We start from the raw sequence: 24111 nt of genomic DNA on the forward strand, positions 1-24111 counted from the left end.
GGTCGTGAGAGTAATGGGAAACGGGTAAAAAATCACGTGACTTGAAGGTGAGAGGGGGGAGGAGCTACATATGAGGCTACTTAAAGCGGTAGTAAAATGTTTTTTTTTTTTTTTTACCACCTGCAAAGCAAAAGGCATAATGAGCTAGTATGCACCGCATACTAGCTCATTATGAAATAGGTGAACAAAATGAGCTGCGCTAAAAACAATGAAACTAGAAAATAATCAAACACCAAAAAACCTAATCAACCTATACCAATAGACGTAAAAACAATATTAAATTGACAGAAAAATGTGATTAGTGAATAGTATACATGAATACTAACGTATCGTCATAAAGTGAATAGAGTGTATACTAGACCTAAAATGACATTGATGTGAATATTACAAAGAAAACCCCCACAATAATTAATGTAGATTGACACAAAAAAAGGGTTATAATGTGTGCTAGATTTAAACGAATAGTATTAACTAAAATAATATTCAAAAAACCATAAAAAGTTCATATGTGATGAAAAAAATATATTTATATATAGTCCCAAGATTAATATTGGTTCTTCAAACTTGACATAAAGGTGCAAAAATATCCACAAATGCGTGTATATAAAAACAAAAAAAATTTTTCAAAACAATCCTCCACCAGTGAGAAGAGGGGCCGCTTACCAGAGCTTAAGATCCCAGTGTTAGTGAGATCAGTAAGGCAACAGCACAGAGGTTTCTGGGTGAACCGTCACAGGCATCCCACCATCTCCATCTCCAATATGAAGCCTCCAATCGAGAAACGAAGGTGTCGTAGATTGCTGACACCACGCTGTCTCTATCTCCAATACGAAGCCTCCAGTCCGGGAACGAAGGTATCGTGGATCATATAAAAAATCAAAGACACTCGCATAGCGTAAAACCACTTGGTTTAATAAAGTAAAGTTTAAAAGATTTACACTCACATGCGTAAAGAAAAAACGATCATATAAAAACGAGCCGGCCGGACTCGTGTGCCGCCCGCACTTCCTGGTTGGGCGTAGAACGCGGAGACGTCAGAACGCCTATCTCCCTACGCGCGTTTCGTCACGAACGGACGTGTTCACGGGATGCGGGACGGCGTTCTGACGCACCGCCTATATACAAATTCTTAAACGGACAGCCTCGGTCTGAGCTCCATGCTGTCCTCTCAATCCACCATGTTGGGTGAGGGAAAGAGGACTGGAATGCCCATATTAACCCCCAGTCCACCATTTTACATAAGAAAAAAAAGGGGTAAAGATTTTTGCCCTACCATTACGCAGAGGCAAACCCATAATAATAACCCTCCCGATTCTTTTAGGAACCATAAATTAAAAATACAAAATTGTTATAGAAGTACATAAAAAGAAATTAAAAAATTTCTTTCAAATATCAATTGAAAAATATATTTATCAAAAGGTATCCAATAAAATAATAAAACAATATTAAACACAAACAAAACAATCCAAACGGATAAACAAGACAGCTTCTGTAGTAAAGATATATACTGTCTCGTATGTCCAGATACTAATACGTTCTTAATTGAAAGAATTATATACCAGTGGAAATTGGAAACTTTTTATAGTAGTAAAACCACTGATATGGCGTGTCAAAAAATGATAAGGGCAAAAAAACCTCATTGGGGACTCATGGAACTCACACCAAGTTTACAGTTGAAAAAGCAGCAACTACCACAGGAAGCTTAAGCTATGTAAATTATTCCAACCAATCATATACTATTCAAGAATTGTCAATAAACGCATTTACGTCTACTTCAATATTAAGACCATGAGGAACATAACTTTTTAATCTGTGTATCCACATCATTTCAAGCTTGGAAATGCTTCTTACCAAATGGGTTCCCCTCCAATGGGGGTTGAACTTGTCAATTCCCATAAATATTGTGTTGGTAGGGTCTCTATTGTGTGCCAGCAGGTAGTGTTTGGAGACCGAATGCTGGGTATATCCTCTACGAATATTCCCAATATGCTCATTCAAACGTACATGTAAAGCACGTTTGGTCCGCCCTACATACTGGAGGCCACAAGGGCACTCCAGCATGTAGACCACTGCCTCTGAACAGCAGGTAATAAAGGGTTCTATGGTATAAGACCTAGATGTGACCGTAGCGTTGCCTTTCTACGGTTCCTGGTGGAGAGGAAAAATTTGAAACTTAACCGTTTAGATATTGAGATCAAAAACTTAAAAGATAAAATATCGCCCTTCAAAAATAATGAGGAATATTTAGATAGATCCAAAGGTCTTCTCAAACTGTTGGAGAAAGAGGATAGGGAACAAAAACTAAAAAAGAAAAAGAAATATAACCGAGATATCTTGGACTATCAATCTCTGACTGTTTTTGAATGGCAAAAGAGATTATTGATAGAACAAATCGATGTCTCCGGTCCAGCTATGGATACTACCCCGGTGGTTATGTCCCAGGGTGGGATACCACCCCAAAATATACAAAACCAGACAGTACCATCTGCAAATTCTGTAAATTCCCGTTTCCGCTCCCCTGGTGAGGGAAAGAGAAACTACAGTCAAACGAGAGGTGGAAAGCGAGGACCCCCTCAGGGGCATGACAATAGAGGAAGGGGACGGGGTGGGCAACGTCAGAATGCCCCCCCTCTCCCCCACATATATGCCCAAGCCCCCTCTCCCTATTATGGTCAGGCTGCCCCCCCTCCAAACTGGGGACAGGAGAGACCGTTTGTACCTCCCCCTGGATGGATGGGAAACTTTGCTTCAAAACAGGGTTATTTTCCATCCCCTACTTATAGTCAATTACCCCTCCCTTCTCAATATCCAAAATCTAACCCATCAACTGCTTATAATAACAGTCAAGTGGTACATTATGATGTGGACTATCAATCTCAATTTAATATTCCTACACAAAACAGCTTTTTGCCTTTACAAGATTCGGGATTTCCACCTATGGAGGGTATGACTAATCTGAGGCCTAACAATATGGGTCCCTATAATGACATTCAGGGAAGCTCTGGTAATGGCAACTTGGGTATGAACCCAAGCCACAGCAATTGGGGTTTTCCCAGGCCAAACCAAGGCATCAAAAGAGTGGTCGAGCTAAGAGAGGAACTAGAGGGGGGAGGCGTACTCAGCCCAAAAAGACCAAGAACATAACTGGTGCAGGTATTTTTAACCTTAGCTCGGCCACTCTTAGTAATTGTGAACTGAGTGTCCTGGATAAGGGCCTCAAGTTTGCCCCAGCCAAAAACATGAACAAGTTTCAAACATACATGGATATTCATAGGTATGTTAGAAAACTCAATATTCAAAGATATGTAGCTTCAAATCCTACCAACTTTCTTAGAAATACCTCTGGCGACTATTGTCACTCGGGGCTTTCTAATCCATCACTTTTCAACCCACCTGGGCATTTGTGTCCCTCTTTAAAAGTCTTTCGCGATCTGGCCCTCAAAGACCTTGAAGAATTGCGTATAAAAAAAGTTAGAAATAAAGAGGTGATTGATGCTGGCATTGAATCCCTTTGCAACAATAAAAATGTGGTCATCCGCCCAGCGGACAAAGGGGGGGGCATAGTCATCCTTAATAAGGATGACTATATAGGCGAGATGAATCGGATTTTGGGAGATAGGGCTACTTACATCTCCCTACCCTCTAATCCAAATGTACAATATAAAAGAACTTTGGAGTCCCTTGTTGCCGAGGGATTCGATCAGGGAATCTTAAATAAGAAAGAAAAGGCCTTTCTTGTCCCAAAAACTCCTAGAATCCCTGTAATCTACTACCTACCTAAGGTCCATAAGAGTCTAACCTGCCCCCCGGGACGACCCATTATTAGTGGGATCGATTCCATCACTTCCCGGGTGGGCAGGTATATAGATTTCTTTTTACAACCTCTAGTGCGTCGAATGCCATCATTTATTAAAGACACTAGGCATATAATTAACCTTCTCGAGGGATACCATCCTAAACCAGGGACTCTGCTGGTGACTGCAGATGTTGCGTCACTTTATACAAGCATACCCCAAAATATGGGCCTAGAGGCCGTTTCAGATTCCCTAGAAAGGTTTTCTGACCTCCCCTCAGAACAAATAATCTTTATTATGAAACTTTTAGACTATGCGGCTACGCATAACTTTTTTTGGTTTGGAGGGGATTTTTTTCGCCAGATTAAAGGGGTCGCAATGGGGGCCAAATATGCCCCTAGTTTGGCGAATTTGTTTATGGGGAAATGGGAGGAGGATGTCGTCTATGCCCGTGTCAGGCCACAGCTGACCTTTTGGGCCAGGTACATAGACGACATCCTCCTCCTATGGGATGGGAGTGAATCGGATCTCTCCTTGTTTATGAGTGAGCTTAACGCCAACACCAGGGGTATACACCTCACTTATGAAGCCAGTCTTACTAAAATAAATTTTTTAGACCTTACTATCACTATTAAAGGAGAACGTTTTATTACATCAACTTTCTTTAAAACCACCGATAGGAACTCCTTTATACCTACTACTAGTTGCCATCATCCATCTTGGCTCAAATCAGTACCTAGAAGTCAGCTCTTAAGATTGAGACGTAACTGTACAGAACAGGATGTTTTTATACAACAGGCCCGCGTTCTCACTCAGAGGTTCATTGATAAAGGTTATCCACCTGAACCCTTGACACGTCTGATAGATGAGATTAGTCAAGTAGAAAGATCCGATTTACTAAAGGAACGAGAAGGAGACCGTCAAAACAATTTTCGTTACCCCTTCATCACCAATTATTCCTGCCAACACACTAGGATCAAACATATACTTAAAAAACATTGGCATGTACTTAGGAACGACTCAGTATTGGGAACCATTTTGCCTGACAGACCCCAAGTAGTTTATAGAGGCGTAACTTCTCTGAAGGATAGGGTGGCCCCTAATGTTTTGGACCCACCCACGAATCGTCCGCATTTTTTCTCGAACCTTACTGGGTACTATCAATGCAGGAAGTGCACGGTATGTAGCTTAAATGGCTGTCGGTCTAGGAGAAGTACTACCTTTAGATCTACGGTCACATCTAGGTCTTATACCATAGAACCCTTTATTACCTGCTGTTCAGAGGCAGTGGTCTACATGCTGGAGTGCCCTTGTGGCCTCCAGTATGTAGGGCGGACCAAACGTGCTTTACATGTACGTTTGAATGAGCATATTGGGAATATTCGTAGAGGATATACCCAGCATTCGGTCTCCAAACACTACCTGCTGGCACACAATAGAGACCCTACCAACACAATATTTATGGGAATTGACAAGTTCAACCCCCATTGGAGGGGAACCCATTTGGTAAGAAGCATTTCCAAGCTTGAAATGATGTGGATACACAGATTAAAAAGTTATGTTCCTCATGGTCTTAATATTGAAGTAGACGTAAATGCGTTTATTGACAATTCTTGAATAGTATATGATTGGTTGGAATAATTTACATAGCTTAAGCTTCCTGTGGTAGTTGCTGCTTTTTCAACTGTAAACTTGGTGTGAGTTCCATGAGTCCCCAATGAGGTTTTTTTGCCCTTATCATTTTTTGACACGCCATATCAGTGGTTTTACTACTATAAAAAGTTTCCAATTTCCACTGGTATATAATTCTTTCAATTAAGAACGTATTAGTATCTGGACATACGAGACAGTATATATCTTTACTACAGAAGCTGTCTTGTTTATCCGTTTGGATTGTTTTGTTTGTGTTTAATATTGTTTTATTATTTTATTGGATACCTTTTGATAAATATATTTTTCAATTGATATTTGAAAGAAATTTTTTAATTTCTTTTTATGTACTTCTATAACAATTTTGTATTTTTAATTTATGGTTCCTAAAAGAATCGGGAGGGTTATTATTATGGGTTTGCCTCTGCGAAATGGTAGGGCAAAAATCTTTACCCCTTTTTTTTCTTATGTAAAATGGTGGACTGGGGGTTAATATGGGCATTCCAGTCCTCTTTCCCTCACCCAACATGGTGGATTGAGAGGACAGCATGGAGCTCAGACCGAGGCTGTCCGTTTAAGAATTTGTATATAGGCGGTGCGTCAGAACGCCGTCCCGCATCCCGTGAACACGTCCGTTCGTGACGAAACGCGCGTAGGGAGATAGGCGTTCTGACGTCTCCGCGTTCTACGCCCAACCAGGAAGTGCGGGCGGCACACGAGTCCGGCCGGCTCGTTTTTATATGATCGTTTTTTCTTTACGCATGTGAGTGTAAATCTTTTAAACTTTACTTTATTAAACCAAGTGGTTTTACGCTATGCGAGTGTCTTTGATTTTTTATATGATCCACGATACCTTCGTTCCCGGACTGGAGGCTTCGTATTGGAGATAGAGACAGCGTGGTGTCAGCAATCTACGACACCTTCGTTTCTCGATTGGAGGCTTCATATTGGAGATGGAGATGGTGGGATGCCTGTGACGGTTCACCCAGAAACCTCTGTGCTGTTGCCTTACTGATCTCACTAACACTGGGATCTTAAGCTCTGGTAAGCGGCCCCTCTTCTCACTGGTGGAGGATTGTTTTGAAAAATTTTTTTTGTTTTTATATACACGCATTTGTGGATATTTTTGCACCTTTATGTCAAGTTTGAAGAACCAATATTAATCTTGGGACTATATATAAATATATTTTTTTCATCACATATGAACTTTTTATGGTTTTTTGAATATTATTTTAGTTAATACTATTCGTTTAAATCTAGCACACATTATAACCCTTTTTTTGTGTCAATCTACATTAATTATTGTGGGGGTTTTCTTTGTAATATTCACATCAATGTCATTTTAGGTCTAGTATACACTCTATTCACTTTATGACGATACGTTAGTATTCATGTATACTATTCACTAATCACATTTTTCTGTCAATTTAATATTGTTTTTACGTCTATTGGTATAGGTTGATTAGGTTTTTTGGTGTTTGATTATTTTCTAGTTTCATTGTTTTTAGCGCAGCTCATTTTGTTCACCTATTTAGTTTGATATCGGAGTATTACGATTAGGGTTGCTGCTTATAGGTTGCTTTCTTTTGTTGTTTGAGTAGCGCGGTTTACCTTTTGTACCGCATTATGAAATACTTACCTTAGAACGGGGCCCCGACATCTCGCCCGATCCACGCCGAGGGAGCTGACATGCTCCCTCAGGGTTTCTTCCGGGTATCGTGGCCCCAGCGCTGTGAGTGGCCGGAGCCGCGATATCGTCACTCCCGCGAATGCGCGCGGGAGATTTCATCCCGGCCGGCCGGCCACTGCCGGACTTTCAGCCGACAATCCCCTTGTGCGCATGCGCCGCTGCAGTCAGCGGCGCATACCGAGGGGAATATCTCCTAAACCGTACAGGTTTAGGAGATACTTTTTTTTACCTACAGGTAAGCCTTATTATAGGCTTTCCTGTAGGTAAACGCAAAAAAAAAAAGAGTATACAACCACTTTAACTCCTTCCTCCCTCTTATTCTGCAGGAGACACAGAATCGGCTAAGCTCTCAGTTGGAGAAGGCCCGACTGGCTGAGGAAATACTAAACCGGGTCCCAGGAATCCGCTGCAGTCGCATTCAGGGGGGCTTGTGTGCCTTTCCCCGTATCCAGATCCCGGAGAAAGCCATCAGCCTGGCACAGGTACCTCACAGTCATACAGATACACATACAGTCAGGGCCGGATTAACATAGGGGCTATTGGAGCTGCAGCTCCAGGCCCCTTTCTCAAGATAGGCCCATTTGCCCAAAAAAAAAAAAAAAAAAAATCAAAAAAAAAAAAAAAAAAAGATCGACTTCGAGGATTGTAGCTCGGCGATCAGGAGTCACAGAGACCCCATGGGGGGTAGGTAGCTAAAGACCCACTCCAGCACTGGTTAAAATATGGGGCTGCTATCATCTATGGTTCCGGAGATACGGGGTTCCTTGCGCAGCCTGTCAGAAGCTACATACAGAGCGGCAGTATAAATACGAGCTGGAACACTCTGCAGCAGACTGAGAGGATGACCTCACAGTGCTCATAATAATTATTTGTATATTACTTATGATAATTAACCCCTTGCCACCCAGGCCCATTCTGAGACTTCTCTCCTACATGTAAAAATCATCATTTTTTTATGCTAGAAAATTACTCAGAACCCTCAAGCATTATATATTGTTTTAGCAGACACCCTATGGAATAAAATGGTGGTATTTGCAACTTTTTATGTTGGAAAGAAACTGTTTCATTCATTAAAAAAAAACACTAAAGTTATCACGATTTTTTGTTGTGTATTAAGCCATGCTTTACATTTTTTTACAGGTTACATGTTTAGAGTTACAGAGGAGGTCTAGTGCTAGAATTATTGCTCTCTGCTCTAATGATCTTGGCGTATGTAACCTGTGTGTATCTGACTCTGATACTAACCAGCGCCTACCCAGGGACTGACTAGTATCTCTCCCCAGCCTGTCCCCACACACCCTCTCACCTGCTGACCTGTGAATGGGACAATCACTCCCGCAGTGTTATTGTGTTCTGCCAGTGAATACAATGATTAGTGTTGCTAACTATAGTTGGCAGCACTGATTGTTTTGGGGAAAACCTGACAGGCTGGTTGTACTCAAGTCGGTTAATAGGTTGACTTGTGTAAAACCAGCCAGCCCATACATAGATCGACTATGGCTGGTCTCTGCTTAATTGGTGTAATTTCAATCCATGTATGGCCCGCTTAACCACTACGCAGTCCCTAATCATCCTTCCACAAACCTTTACATTTTTCCTTCCCAGATTACTTCATCCTCCTCTCCTATACATAGTGCCCACTGTCATACTCTCCACACTTCTCTCCTATACATAGTGCCCACTGTCATACTCTCCACACTTCTCTCCTATACATAGTGCTCACTGTCATACTCTCCACACTTCTCTCCTGTACATAGTGCCCACTGTCATACTATCCACACTTCTCTCCTATACAAAGTGCCCACTGTCATACTCTCCACACTTCTCTCCTATACATAGTGCCCACTGTCATACTCTCCACACTTCTCTCTTATACATAGCGCCCACTGTCATACTCTCCACACTTCTCTCCTGTACATACTGCTCACTGTCATACCCTCCACACTTCTCTCCTATACATAATGCCCGCTGTCATATCCTACACACTCCTCACCTGTACATAGTGCCCGCTGTCATACACTTCTCTCCTGTACATAGTGTCCACTGTCGTACCCTTCACACTCCTCACCTATACAGTGCCCACCGCCATACCCTCCATACTCCTCTCCTATACATAGTGCCCACCTCCATACCCTCCATACTCCTCTCCTATACATAGTGCCCACCGCTATACCCTCCATACTCCTCTCCTGTACATACTACTCACTGTCATACCCTCCACACTCCTCTCCTATACATAGTGCCCACTGCCATACCTCCAACACTTCTTTCCTATACATAGTGCCCACTGTCATACCCTCCACACTCCTCTCCTGTACATACTACTAACTATCATACCCTCCATACTCCTCTCATATACATAGTGCCCACTGTCATACCTCCAACACTTCTCTCCTATACATAGTGCCCACTGTCATACCCTCCACTCCTGTACATACTACTAACTGTCATACCCTCCATACTCCTCTCCTATACATAGTGCCCACCGTCATACCCTCCCTCCACACTCCTCTCCTGTAATTACTGCTTACTGTCCTACTCTCCTGTACATAGTGCCCACTGTCATACCCTCCACACTCTTCTCTTATATATAGTGCCCAATGTCATACCCTCTACACTCCTCTGCTCTGCATACTGCCCACTGTCTTACTCTTCACACTCCTCTCCTGTACATAGTGCCTTCTGCCATATCCTCTGCACTCCTCTCATGTACATAGGGCCCACTGTTAGACCCTCCACATTCCTCTCCCTCACCTGCACATACTTCCCACATTTATACCATCCATACTCCTCCCCTATGCCTCTTACCCACAAAAACTGTTCTTTAAAATTATATGTTAAAATGATATGTTCCTCAATGTTACCAGCTCTAGAATGGGCACTTTTGTCAGTTCAACTAAAGGAAATGTCACAGTCCTCATATTTGTTCTGCCCCATTATTAGTACTTATTTTATTTTGTAATTACTATTGTGATGTATAGAGGAACACGGGGGATGTCAGCTACTCTAAATATAGCACTTGTGAAAAAAGCGTCCCTAAAATATATTTGAAATGTTGACAACCATGTACTTAGGCACTGCCCAAGGGCCACAGGGTCAGTAGGGGCCCCATGAGAGGCTCCGGTGATAGTAAAGCGGTAGTAAACTTTTCTAACATTACTACTTTTTAGAGGCCCTTGGGTAGGTTATGCCATAATGTACAAGTATCCATCTCTCATCCTCCTTCTCTCTCTTTAATTTAATTTGTTATAACAAAAAATAGTTAACATTTTTATTTATTGTTTATAAAAGGCCCCACCAAAATCCTCAGCACCAGGCCCACGATGTTCTTAATCTGGCCCTGCATACAGTGTGCTACTTAGCCAACAAGCCCCAAAAATATCACCCCGGGGGGAGACATTTTAGTCCAAGCATGGGAACCTATCATTACCCAGCATTTGCTGGCCATTTGCTGTGTTAATTTCAAGGCGGAGCCCTTGTCTGAAACTGTCATTGGATGGAGCAGGGAAGGGTTCAATTCTCTTTTCTCTCCATTGGAAAAATCACTGCCGAAATGCGTTAGCTGTAATGCGCTATTCTTACATATAGTCTAATTTGGAATTTGGAATATACCGGATTGCTGGATCTCTTATGGATTGAGAAAATTACATTTACTTCCTGTTCTAGTGACCACTGGCACCCCAACAGGAAATAAGTAAAATCTTCCAAACAACAACTGAATATATATATATATATATATATATATATATATATATATATATATATATATACACATATATATATATATACACATTTATACACACACACATATATATGTTTTAAATTGAGTATTTAATTTTTTCAGGAGATAGCAGCATTTACACTTATTTTTTATTAACAGTTTATTACTTTTCACATGATATATTTGGATATCACTTGCACTGTTGGTTGGGGCAAGTGTAGAATAATTAAGAAATACAAACAACTGATTATATACCAAGTGCAAACAATATACAGGTTTACTATTGAGAAAAAAAAAATTTATTTGGCTTGCCAACTTTTCCCCTCGAAAATTTGGCTTTCTGGTGACCCGACGAGTCCATCGAAAGGTCAGGGCGGTACGAGTGACGGCTGTGTTCATTCTCAGGAACGGGGACAGGCACCGGACGTATTCTTCTGCCACCTTCTCCTGGAGGAGACCGGCATTGTCTTGGTGGACGGGACCAGCTTTGGCCAAGAAAAGGGGACTTACCACTTTAGGTGAGTGTTTACTTCCTATAAAATGTGACACAAATAAACATGAATAAAGTATACTCAGTGTACCATATACAATGCAATTGTTTGTTGCCAATTGGTCGTGGTACCTGAATAGTGATGGACGAACTTCCGACGGGACGTTTCGCGAACGCGAAACGCGAACGGACACAAACGTTCGCGAAAACGACCGTTCGCCGCGGGCTCCATTGACTTCAATGGGAGGCGAATTTCGCAAACCTTTAGGTCGAATTTGCGGCCACGGGGTAATTATTAGGGGGTAGCACGTAGTCCCACCACCTGGACAATAGCATAATACATGTATGAGGTGAATTTGGGATCGATAACTACAAGCATTTTTTTTTTATTTGGGAAATTGTTCTGACAATTCAGGACTATGGAGCTAATGAAGGCAATGGAGGAGAGGGAAGGTCAGGGACCAGGGTAGGCAAACAAGAGGGTGCAGGAGATACAGAGCACTGACAGCAGCACCGTAATACAGAGCACTGACATCAGCACCGTGACATACAGCGCTGACAGCAGCTCCGTGACATACAGCGCTGACAGCAGCTCCGTGACATACAGCGCTGACAGCAGCTCCGTGACATACAGCGCTGACAGCAGCTCCGTGACATACAGCGCTGACAGCAGCTCCGTGACATACAGCGCTGACAGCAGCACCGTGACATACAGCGCTGACAGCAGCTCCGTGACATACAGCGCTGACAGCAGCTCCGTGACATACAGCGCTGACAGCAGCTCCGTGACATACAGCACTGACAGCAGCTCCGTGACATACAGCGCTGACAGCAGCTCCGTGACATACAGCGCTGACAGCAGCACCGTGACATACAGCGCTGACAGCAGCTCCGTGACATACAGCGCTGACAGCAGCTCCGTGACATACAGCGCTGACAGCAGCTCCGTGACATACAGCGCTGACAGCAGCTCCGTGACATACAGCGCTGACAGCAGCACCGTGACATACAGCGCTGACAGCAGCTCCGTGACATACAGCGCTGACAGCAGCTCCGTGACATACAGCGCTGACAGCAGCTCCGTGACATACAGCACTGACAGCAGCTCCGTGACATACAGCGCTGACAGCAGCTCCGTGACATACAGCGCTGACAGCAGCACCGTGACATACAGCGCTGACAGCAGCTCCGTGACATACAGCGCTGACAGCAGCTCCGTGACATACAGCGCTGACAGCAGCTCCGTGACATACAGCGCTGACAGCAGCTCCGTGACATACAGCGCTGACAGCAGCTCCGTGACATACAGCGCTGACAGCAGCTCCGTGACATACAGCGCTGACAGCAGCTCCGTGACATACAGCGCTGACAGCAGCACCGTGACATACAGCGCTGACAGCAGCTCCGTGACATACAGCGCTGACAGCAGCTCCGTGACATACAGCGCTGACAGCAGCACCGTGACATACAGCGCTGACAGCAGCTCCGTGACATACAGCGCTGACAGCAGCTCCGTGACATACAGCGCTGACAGCAGCTCCGTGACATACAGCGCTGACAGCAGCTCCGTGACATACAGCGCTGACAGCAGCTCCGTGACATACAGCGCTGACAGCAGCTCCGTGACATACAGCGCTGACAGCAGCTCCGTGACATACAGCGCTGACAGCAGCTCCGTGACATACAGCGCTGACAGCAGCTCCGTGACATACAGCGCTGACAGCAGCTCCGTGACATACAGCGCTGACAGCAGCTCCGTGACATACAGCGCTGACAGCAGCTCCGTGACATACAGCGCTGACAGCAGCTCCGTGACATACAGCGCTGACAGCAGCTCCGTGACATACAGCGCTGACAGCAGCACCGTAAGCAGCCCCAGGAGGAAGTCAGCACAGCACAGGGATGGTGTGATCCCCTCATAATAAGAACCCCCAGGAGGAAGTCAGCACAGCACAGGGATGGTGGGAGCCCCTCATAATAAGAACACCCAGGAGGAAGTCAGCACAGCACAGGGATGGTGGGAACCCCTCATAATAAGCAGCCCCAGTAGAAATATGACACCGCTCAACCTCTTCAAAGAGGAGGGTAGGGGCATATAGTACGGTGTGCTTTTTTGGGTCAGGGAAGTGAGCCAAATGAATTAAGAAGGTCTGTGTGCTTGATTCCAAAAATTGTTTATAGACATATACATGGTCTACTGATCACATGTGTTGAATTCCTCCGAGATCCATGCCTCATTCATTTTTAGAAATGTGAGGTAGTTAACACTGTGGTGAGCTAGGCGAGTACGCTTATCGGTCACAATCCCCCCTGCTGCGCTGAACGTCCTTTCGGACAGGACACTGGATGAGGGGCAAGCCAACAGTTCGATTGCAAATTGGGCAAGCTCTGGCCAGAGGTCAAGCCTGCCCACCCAGTAGTCTAGGGGTTCATCACTCCTCAGAGCGTCCACATCGGCCGTTAACCCAATGTAGTCGGACACCTGACGGTCTAGGCGTTCCCTGATGCTGGATCCGGATGACACCTGTCGATGGGTCGGCTGAAAGAATGACCTCATATCCGAAGTCACCAACACATCTTCAAACCGGCCTCTTCTTGCAGGCGCTGTTGGATTGGTACCCGCAAATCCTTCTCTGGGAGTGGGAATTGCTCCTCTGCCAGCGCACGCAAAAGCAGAATGCAGCATTTCTCGAAGCAAGGCCTGGAAGTGCTGCATTCTGACAGCCCTCTGCGACGGCGGTAACATTTCCGCCATTTTGTGTTTGTACCGGGGGTCTAAGTACGTTGCCACCCAGTACTGGTCCTTGACCCTCATGCTTTTTATACGGGGGTCCCTATTAAAACACTGGAGCATGAAGGCCCCCATTTGCACTAAAGTGGAAGCGGTGTGGTGGCCTGGCTCCTGCTCATCATCCAGGATAATGTCGTCCTCTTCATTCTCCTCTCCCCATCCTCGCACAACAGGGATCCCAGAAAGGTTTAAAGCATGCTCTTCTTGCTCCTGCTCATCCGCCCCGGCACCATCCTCCTCTGACTCCTCATCAGACTCCTGTTGTTGACTTGTCTCAGATAGAGTAGCCCCCCCTGGGAATTCATCCAGCATTGCGACTTCCTCATCTTCCCGCTCCTGCTCCTCCACAGCCTGATCAATGACACGACGCAATGCACGCTCCAGAAAGAAGGCATAAGGTACCATGTCACTGATGGCGCCATGGCTGCGACTGACCAGTTTGGTGATCTCCTCAAATGGCCGCAGAAGTCTGCATGTGTCGCGCATGAGCAGCCACTGGCGCGGTGAAAAAAAACCCAGCTCCCCAGAACCGTTTCTTTCGCAGAGTTCATACAGGTAGACGTTAACTGCACGTTTCTGCTGGAGCAGCCTATCAAGCATATAGAAGGTTGAGTTCCATCGCGTCGGGCAATCGCAAATAAGACGTCTGACCGGCAGATGGTGTCGCCGCTGAATGTCAGCAAGGCGAGCCATGGCCGTGTAAGATCTTCTGAAATGGGCCGAGATTTTCCTTGCCTGCCGCAAGATGTCCTGGACCCCAGGGTATTTGACAAGGAATCGCTGCACGACCAAGTTTAAGACGTGTGCCATGCACGGCACGTGCGTGATTTTGCCCTGTTTCAATGCGCTAAGCAGATTGGCACCGTTGTCACACACCACTTTACCAACTGTCAAATTGAGCGGTGTTAGCCACTCATCTGCCTGTGAACGCAAAGCTGAAAGGAGTGCCGGGCCAGTGTGGCTCTTTGCTTCCAGGCACAACAGACGCAGCACGGCATGGCAACGTCTCACCTGGCATGTGGAATAGGTTCTGGGGAGCTTGGGCGGTGCAGTGGAAGAGACGCTAGCAGCGGAAAAGGAGGAGGCAGCTGAGGAGGAGAGGGAGGAGGATGGAGTAGGAGGAGGAGAAGAAGAGTCAGGCCTGCATGCAATCCGTGGCGGTAAAACCAAATCTACACGGGTGCCACGGGTTACATGCTTGACGGCCGTCAGAAGGTTCACCCAGTGGGCAGTAAAACTGATATACCTTCCCTGCCCGTGTTTGCTAGACCACGTGTCTGTGGTCAGATGTATCTTGGCACCGACACTGTGTGCCAGAGATACATTCACTTGCCGCTGAACATGGCCATATAGCTCTGGGATGCCCTTCTCTGAGAAATACTTCCTTCCTGGGACCTTCCATTGTGGTGTTCCAATGGCCACAAATTTGCGAAAGGCCTCCGAGTCCACCAGTTTATATGGCAGTAGTTGGCGGGCTATGAGTTCTGACAAGCCAGCCGCCAACCGTTGGGCAAGAGGGTTATCCGGCGTCATCATTTTTTTACGCTCAAACATTAGGCCCACGGAAGCCTGCCTTTTTGCAGAAAAATGTGAGCTTGGCGTGATGGAAGGTGGAGTGGAGGACAATTGTGAGGAGAGAGGAGAAGGAGAAGTAGAAGACGAGGCTGGACGGTGAGAGCCTGCAGTGTGGCTTTGTGTGTTCCGTTGCTCCCACTGGGCTCGGTGATGGCTGCTCATGTGCCTTCTTAAGGCGGTCGTCCCTAGGTGAGTATTGGGCTTACCGCGACTAACGCGTTGACTGCAAAGATTGCAGATGGCAACGCTATTGTCAGCAGCGGACACGTTAAAAAAAGCCCACACTGCGGAGCCATGTGCCGGTGTCCTGGGAGCGCCAGATGTGACCGTACATGGTCGATGACTCGCTCCTGATACATTTGCAGTCTGCTTTGTCCCTGCTGTGCAATGTAAGTCATTGCTGCTTCTCCTCCCTATCTGCTGGTCCATATCTCCCTCTGAACTCCCCTCCTCTTCCTCTCTTGTGGGCACCCACGTGACATCACTAGACACGTCATCATCAACGTCACCTTCCCCACCGCTATAAGTAGAGTAGGCAGCAACACCGGGGACCAACCTCCTCCTTGGGCTGATCTGGGTACTGGCGTCAGACTGCTGAGTAGCGCTTGTTGCTACCTCCTCTTCCTGATCCAATACCAAGAGTGGCTGCGCATCAGAAATGTCCTCTTGATATGGATCGGAAAATAATTCCAGTGACTCAAGCGGAAGGTATGTGGTGGTGGTGGTGGTGGTCGTGTTGTTGGTGGTAGTGTCTTTGGGGGTGCACATAGCAGAGAGTGAAGAAGAGGGTGCAGATCGAGAGGATGAGGAGGGTGCAGAAGAGTAAGGCTGAGCGAGCCACTCAACCAAGTCTGGTGCATCCTTTAAAGTAATTGAACGCACCTTCTGCAACTTCCCACTTTGGCTCAAGCCTGTTGCTCCTGCCCTACCCCTACCACCCCTGCGGAAGGGCCTGCCTCTTCCTCTGCATGTCATTTTTTAAATGACCCTGTGACAAAACTCTTAGTCCCTATACCGCTGAAGGACTGCTGCAGTATAGGTGAGCGGTCAGCAGTGGTGCACGTCAACCCTATCTATTGTGGACCTATAGCGGTCCTTACAGAACAGCAGACTGTACCGCACTCAAGCCTATGTACCGTAGCACCCTATACCAAGTTACCAGTCCTTATAAGAACTTTTGTGGACCAAGCAGGTTGTGTATTAGTGTTTAGCAGACTGTACGTCAGTCCCTATACCGCTGAAGGACTGCTGCAGTATAGGGCAGCGGTCAGCAGTGGTGCACGTCAACCCTATCTATTGTGGACCGATAGCGGTCCTTACAGAACAGCAGACTGTACCGCACTCAAGCCTATGTACCGTAGCACCCTATACCAAGTTACCAGTCCTTATAAGAACTTTTGTGGAACAAGCAGGTTGTGTGTTAGTGATTAGCAGACTGTACGTCAGTCCCTATACCAATGAAGGACTGCTGCAGTATAGGGCAGCGGTCAGCAGTAGTGCACGGCAACCCTATGTATTGTGGACCGATAGCGGTCCTTACAGAACAGCAGACTGTACCGCACTCAAGCCTATGTACCGTAGCACCCTATACCAAGTTACCAGTCCTTATAAGAACTTTTGTGGACCAAGCAGGTTGTGTATTAGTGTTTAGCAGACTGTACGTCAGTCCCTATACCGCTGAAGGACTGCTGCAGTATAGGGCAGCGGTCAGCAGTGGTGCACGTCAACCCTATGTATTGTGGACCGATAGCGGTCCTTACAGAACAGCAGACTGTAACGCACTCAGGCCTATGTACCGTAGCACCCTATACCAAGTTACCAGTCCTTATAAGAACTTTTGTGGACCAAGCAGGTTGTGTGTTAGTGATTAGCAGACTGTACGTCAGTCCCTATACCAATGAAGGACTGCTGCAGTATAGGGCAGCGGTCAGCAGTAGTGCACAGCAACCCTATGTATTGTGGACCGATAGCGGTCCTTACAGAACAGCAGACTGTAACGCACTCAGGCCTATGTACCGTAGCACCCTATACCAAGTTACCAGTCCTTATAAAAACTTTTGTGGACCAAGCAGGTTGTGTGTTAGTGTTTAGCAGACTGTGCGTCAGTCCCTATACCGCTGAAGGACTGCTGCAGTATAGGGCAGCGGTCAGCAGTGGTGCACGTCAACCCTATCTATTGTGGACCGATAGCGGTCCTTACAGAACAGCAGACTGTACCGCACTCAAGCCTATGTACCGTAGCACCCTATACCAAGTTACCAGTCCTTATAAGAACTTTTGTGGACCAAGCAGGTTGTGTATTAGTGTTTAGCAGACTGTACGTCAGTCCCTATACCGCTGAAGGACTGCTGCAGTATAGGGCAGCGGTCAGCAGTGGTGCACGTCAACCCTATGTATTGTGGACCGATAGCGGTCCTTACAGAACAGCAGACTGTAACGCACTCAGGCCTATGTACCGTAGCACCCTATACCAAGTTACCAGTCCTTATAAGAACTTTTGTGGACCAAGCAGGTTGTGTGTTAGTGATTAGCAGACTGTACGTCAGTCCCTATACCAATGAAGGACTGCTGCAGTATAGGGCAGCGGTCAGCAGTAGTGCACGGCAACCCTATGTATTGTGGACCGATAGCGGTCCTTACAGAACAGCAGACTGTAACGCACTCAGGCCTATGTACCGTAGCACCCTATACCAAGTTACCAGTCCTTATAAAAACTTTTGTGGACCAAGCAGGTTGTGTGTTAGTGTTTAGCAGACTGTGCGTCAGTCCCTATACCGCTGAAGGACTGCTGCAGTATAGGGCAGCGGTCAGCAGTGGTGCACGTCAACCCTATCTATTGTGGACCGATAGCGGTCCTTACAGAACAGCAGACTGTACCGCACTCAAGCCTATGTACCGTAGCACCCTATACCAAGTTACCAGTCCTTATAAGAACTTTTGTGGACCAAGCAGGTTGTGTATTAGTGTTTAGCAGACTGTACGTCAGTCCCTATACCGCTGAAGGACTGCTGCAGTATAGGGCAGCGGTCAGCAGTGGTGCACGTCAACCCTATGTATTGTGGACCGATAGCGGTCCTTACAGAACAGCAGACTGTAACGCACTCAGGCCTATGTACCGTAGCACCCTATACCAAGTTACCAGTCCTTATAAGAACTTTTGTGGACCAAGCAGGTTGTGTGTTAGTGATTAGCAGACTGTACGTCAGTCCCTATACCAATGAAGGACTGCTGCAGTATAGGGCAGCGGTCAGCAGTAGTGCACGGCAACCCTATGTATTGTGGACCGATAGCGGTCCTTACAGAACAGCAGACTGTAACGCACTCAGGCCTATGTACCGTAGCACCCTATACCAAGTTACCAGTCCTTATAAAAACTTTTGTGGACCAAGCAGGTTGTGTGTTAGTGTTTAGCAGACTGTGCGTCAGTCCCTATACCGCTGAAGGACTGCTGCAGTATAGGGCAGCGGTCAGCAGTGGTGCACGTCAACCCTATCTATTGTGGACCGATAGCGGTCCTTACAGAACAGCAGACTGTACCGCACTCAAGCCTATGTACCGTAGCACCCTATACCAAGTTACCAGTCCTTATAAGAACTTTTGTGGACCAAGCAGGTTGTGTATTAGTGTTTAGCAGACTGTACGTCAGTCCCTATACCGCTGAAGGACTGCTGCAGTATAGGGCAGCGGTCAGCAGTGGTGCACGTCAACCCTATGTATTGTGGACCGATAGCGGTCCTTACAGAACAGCAGACTGTAACGCACTCAGGCCTATGTACCGTAGCACCCTATACCAAGTTACCAGTCCTTATAAGAACTTTTGTGGACCAAGCAGGTTGTGTGTTAGTGATTAGCAGACTGTACGTCAGTCCCTATACCAATGAAGGACTGCTGCAGTATAGGGCAGCGGTCAGCAGTAGTGCACGGCAACCCTATGTATTGTGGACCGATAGCGGTCCTTACAGAACAGCAGACTGTAACGCACTCAGGCCTATGTACCGTAGCACCCTATACCAAGTTACCAGTCCTTATAAAAACTTTTGTGGACCAAGCAGGTTGTGTGTTAGTGTTTAGCAGACTGTGCGTCAGTCCCTATACCGCTGAAGGACTGCTGCAGTATAGGGCAGCGGTCAGCAGTGGTGCACGTCAACCCTATCTATTGTGGACCGATAGCGGTCCTTACAGAACAGCAGACTGTACCGCACTCAAGCCTATGTACCGTAGCACCCTATACCAAGTTACCAGTCCTTATAAGAACTTTTGTGGACCAAGCAGGTTGTGTATTAGTGTTTAGCAGACTGTACGTCAGTCCCTATACCGCTGAAGGACTGCTGCAGTATAGGGCAGCGGTCAGCAGTGGTGCACGTCAACCCTATGTATTGTGGACCGATAGCGGTCCTTACAGAACAGCAGACTGTAACGCACTCAGGCCTATGTACCGTAGCACCCTATACCAAGTTACCAGTCCTTATAAGAACTTTTGTGGACCAAGCAGGTTGTGTGTTAGTGATTAGCAGACTGTACGTCAGTCCCTATACCAATGAAGGACTGCTGCAGTATAGGGCAGCGGTCAGCAGTAGTGCACGGCAACCCTATGTATTGTGGACCGATAGCGGTCCTTACAGAACAGCAGACTGTACTGCACTCAGGCCTATGTACCGTAGCACCCTATACCAAGTTACCAGTCCTTATAAAAACTTTTGTGGACCAAGCAGGTTGTGTGTTAGTGTTTAGCAGACTGTGCGTCAGTCCCTATACCGCTGAAGGACTGCTGCAGTATAGGGCAGCGGTCAGCAGTAGTGCACGGCAACCCTATGTATTGTGGACCGATAGCGGTCCTTACAGAACAGCAGACTGTAACGCACTCAGGCCTATGTACCGTAGCACCCTATACCAAGTTACCAGTCCTTATAAGAACTTTTGTGGACCAAGCAGGTTGTGTGTTAGTGATTAGCAGACTGTACGTCAGTCCCTATACCAATGAAGGACTGCTGCAGTATAGGGCAGCGGTCAGCAGTAGTGCACGGCAACCCTATGTATTGTGGACCGATAGCGGTCCTTACAGAACAGCAGACTGTACCGCACCCAAGCCTATGTACCGTAGCACCCTAGACAGACCAAGTTACCAGTCCTGATAAAGAGCTTTGTGGAACAAGTGAGTTGTGAATGATTAGCAGACTGCAGCAGAAGGGCAGCAGTCAAGTATAATATTCTTTCTATATTTGGAAGAAAGAATATTATACGTGTACAAGCCTATTACCGTACCACTGATACCAGTCCTGAAAAGAACCTTTGTGGAACTAATAGTAACAGCAAGTCTTTAAAATTATCCTCACTGCCTGACACACTGCTTCCTGCCTGTCCCTATACAAATTGGCAAAAAAGAGTAGGCTGGAACGATTAGCTGGAACAGCTCTTTTGTGGACCTGATAGTAACAGCTAATGATGATGATGATGATGATGATGAAGAAAGACTAATCTGGCTGAGCTGTCCCTAAAATAGCAGCATACAGCGCTCTGTCCCTTTATCTAAACTGACAAAAGAAACTCAGGCTGCTGACCTAACACCTATACCAGTCCTGAAAAGAACTTTTGTGTACCAAATAGCTAGCGTTTTCTCTGTCCCTACTCCACACAGGATCCTTTCCCTACAGTGACAGAAGAAAGAATGTAAAATGGCCACCGGATCGGGTGTATTTATAGGTTAGGGGGAATGTCCAAGTGTCCATGAGCTGTCATGTCTCAATTGGTTGTCCTGTAACACATGATAAACGTGTCACGAAAGGTTAAAGTTCTTGTATACATTAAACACGTAAGTCCGCCGGGGCGAACGACGGAAAAAGGCGTTCGAACCCGCGGACGGCGAAAGTCGGAAATTCGCCGCGAAACGACCGCCGGGCGAACCGTTCGGCCATCACTATACCTGAACACATGGAAAGTCAGAGATCACACTCTCAGCAAGAGCACAGGAGAAGGTTTATCTTCTACAACGTAGTATCTATTATTTATCTGTCGGTGACAAAGAAATGGGAAAATCAAGTAAAATCATACTGTGTATATACACGATATCTCACAAAAGTGAGTACATCCCTCACATTTTTGTAAATATTTTATATATCTTTTCATGTGACAACACTGAAGAAATGACACTTGTCTACAATGTAAAGTAGTGAGTGTACAGCTTGTATAACAGTGTAAATTTGCCGTCCCCTCAAAATAACTCAACACACAGCCATTAATGTCTAAACCGCTGGCAACAAAAGTGAGTACACCCCTAAGTGAAAATGTCCAAATTGTGCTTAAAGTGTCAATATATTGTGTGGCCACCATTATTTCCCAGCACTGCCTTAACCCTCATGGGCATGGAGGTCACCAGAGCTTCACAGGTTGTCACTGGAGTCCTCTTCCCCTCCTCCATGACGGAGCTGGTGGATGTTGGAGACCTTGCGCTCCTCCACCTTACGTTTTAAGGATGTCCCACAGATGCTCAATAGGGTTTAGGTCTGGAGACATGCTTGGCCAGTCCATCACCTTTACCCTCAGCTTCTTTAGCAAGGCAGTGGTCATCTTGGAGGTGTGTTTGGGGTGGTTATCATGTTGGAATACTGCCCTGCGGTCCAGTCTCTGAAGGGAGGGGATCATGCTCTGCTTCAGTATGTCACAGTACATGTTGGCATTCATGGTTCACTCAATGAACTGTATCTCCCCAGTGCCGGCAGCACTCGTGCAGCCCCAGACCATGACACTCCCACCACCATGCCTGACTGTAGACAAGACACACTTGTCTTTGTACTCCTCACCTGGTTGCCGCCACAAATACTTGACACCATTTGAACCAAATAAGTTTGTCTTGGTCTCATCAGACCACAGGACATGGTTCCAGTAATCCATGTCCTTAGTCTGCTTGTCTTCAGCAAACTGTTTGCAGTCTTTCTTGTGCATCATCTTTAGAAGAGGCTTCCTTCTGGGATGACAGCCATGCAGACCAATTTGATGCAGCGTGCGGCGTATGGTCTGAGCACTGACAGGCTGACCCCCCACCCCTACAACCTCTGCAGCAATGCTGACAGCACTCATATGTCTATTTCCCAAAGACAACCTTTGGATATGACGCTGAGCACTCAACTTCTTTGGGGACCATGGCAAGGCCTGTTCTGAGTGGAACCTGTCCTGTTAAACCGCTGTATGGTCTTGGCCACTGTGCTGCAGCTCAGTTTCAGGGTCTTGGCAATCTTCTTATAGCCTAGGCCAGTGATGGCGAACCTTGGCACCCCAGATGTTTTGGAACTACATTTCCCATGATGCTCATGCACTCTGCAATGTAGTGGAGCATCATGGGAAATGTAGTTCCAAAACATCTGGGGTGCCAAGGTTCGCCATCACTGGCCTACGCCCTCTTTATGTAGAGCAACAATTCTTTTTTTCAGATTCTCAGAGAGTTCTTTTCCATGTTGTGCCATGTTGAACTTCCAGTGACCAGTATGAGAGAGTGAGAGCGATTTCACCAAATTGAACACACCTGCTCCACATTCACACCTCAGACCTTGTAACTTGACACCGGGGAGGAAAAATGGCTAATTGGGGCCAATTTGGACATTTTCACTTAGGGGTGTACTCACTTTTGTTGCTAACGGTTTAGACATTAATGGCTGTGTGTTGAGTTATTTTGAGGGGACAGCAAATTTACACTGTTATACAAGCTGTACACTCACTACTTTACATTGTAGACAAGTGTCATTTCTTCAGTGTTGTCACATGAAAAGATATAATAAAATATTTACAAAAATGTGAGGGGTGTACTCACTTTTGTGAGATACTGTGGGGTTCATCTCATGTTCATTGTGTTTTTCAGGATCTCTCTGCTCCACCCTCTGGAGGAACTGAAATCCATCCTGGAAAAGATCGTAGAATTCCACGAAAAATTTCTCCAGGAATATTCCTGAGCTGAATCCCCATCACATAGAAAGTCTCAGTATTAATAGTCATGATGTTTTACCAGCACTCTGTCCAGCCACTCTATCCACAAATCCGAGCGCATTCCACAATAAATAGAAATTATTATATATCTGCAACAATGTGTCGTATATCACTCCTACATCCGTTGTCATACAATGCCAGGAAATCTATCACATAGGCAAAATGAGGTGGTGAGGAATTGGGAAGTGGTCCGTCCACCCAAAACTGAACCCAAAACCTCTCCTAATGGCAGATTCTGAAAATTAAAGAGGACCCGTCATGAGGCCTTGCAAAATGTCCAAAAAATTTTCAGACAATGCAAAATAAAACAGAAGGTAAGTAATTAGTGAACTGAAGACAAATTGGCCATCATCCTTCATTCAGCTGTGTTTTCCGGTGGTGAACGCAGTGTCCCCGAGCAACGTGCTGACGTCTCTGATGGTCATT

The 24111-nt window shown here is 46.1% G+C and overlaps 1 protein-coding gene across 3 annotated transcripts in view; it reads left to right on the plus strand.

Annotated features, from left to right (window-relative positions):
• LOC143997694 (alanine aminotransferase 2-like) overlaps positions 1-23783 on the plus strand; it is a 54214-nt gene extending 30431 nt beyond the window's left edge. For all 3 annotated transcript variants that reach the window (XM_077493452.1, XM_077493451.1, XM_077493453.1), the window contains exons 10-12: positions 7461-7616; positions 11261-11373; positions 23561-23783. In XM_077493452.1, the coding sequence (XP_077349578.1) occupies positions 7461-7616; positions 11261-11373; positions 23561-23651 (360 nt within the window). In that variant the 3' untranslated portion in view covers positions 23652-23783. The remainder of the gene's footprint in view (positions 1-7460; positions 7617-11260; positions 11374-23560) is intronic.
• The last annotated feature ends 328 nt before the right edge of the window (positions 23784-24111 follow it).

The sequence above is a fragment of the Lithobates pipiens genome, unplaced genomic scaffold (assembly GCF_037356315.1).
Source record: "Lithobates pipiens isolate NorthernLeopardFrog02 unplaced genomic scaffold, aLitPip1_a1.2 Scaffold_19, whole genome shotgun sequence".
NCBI lineage: Eukaryota > Metazoa > Chordata > Amphibia > Anura > Ranidae > Lithobates > Lithobates pipiens.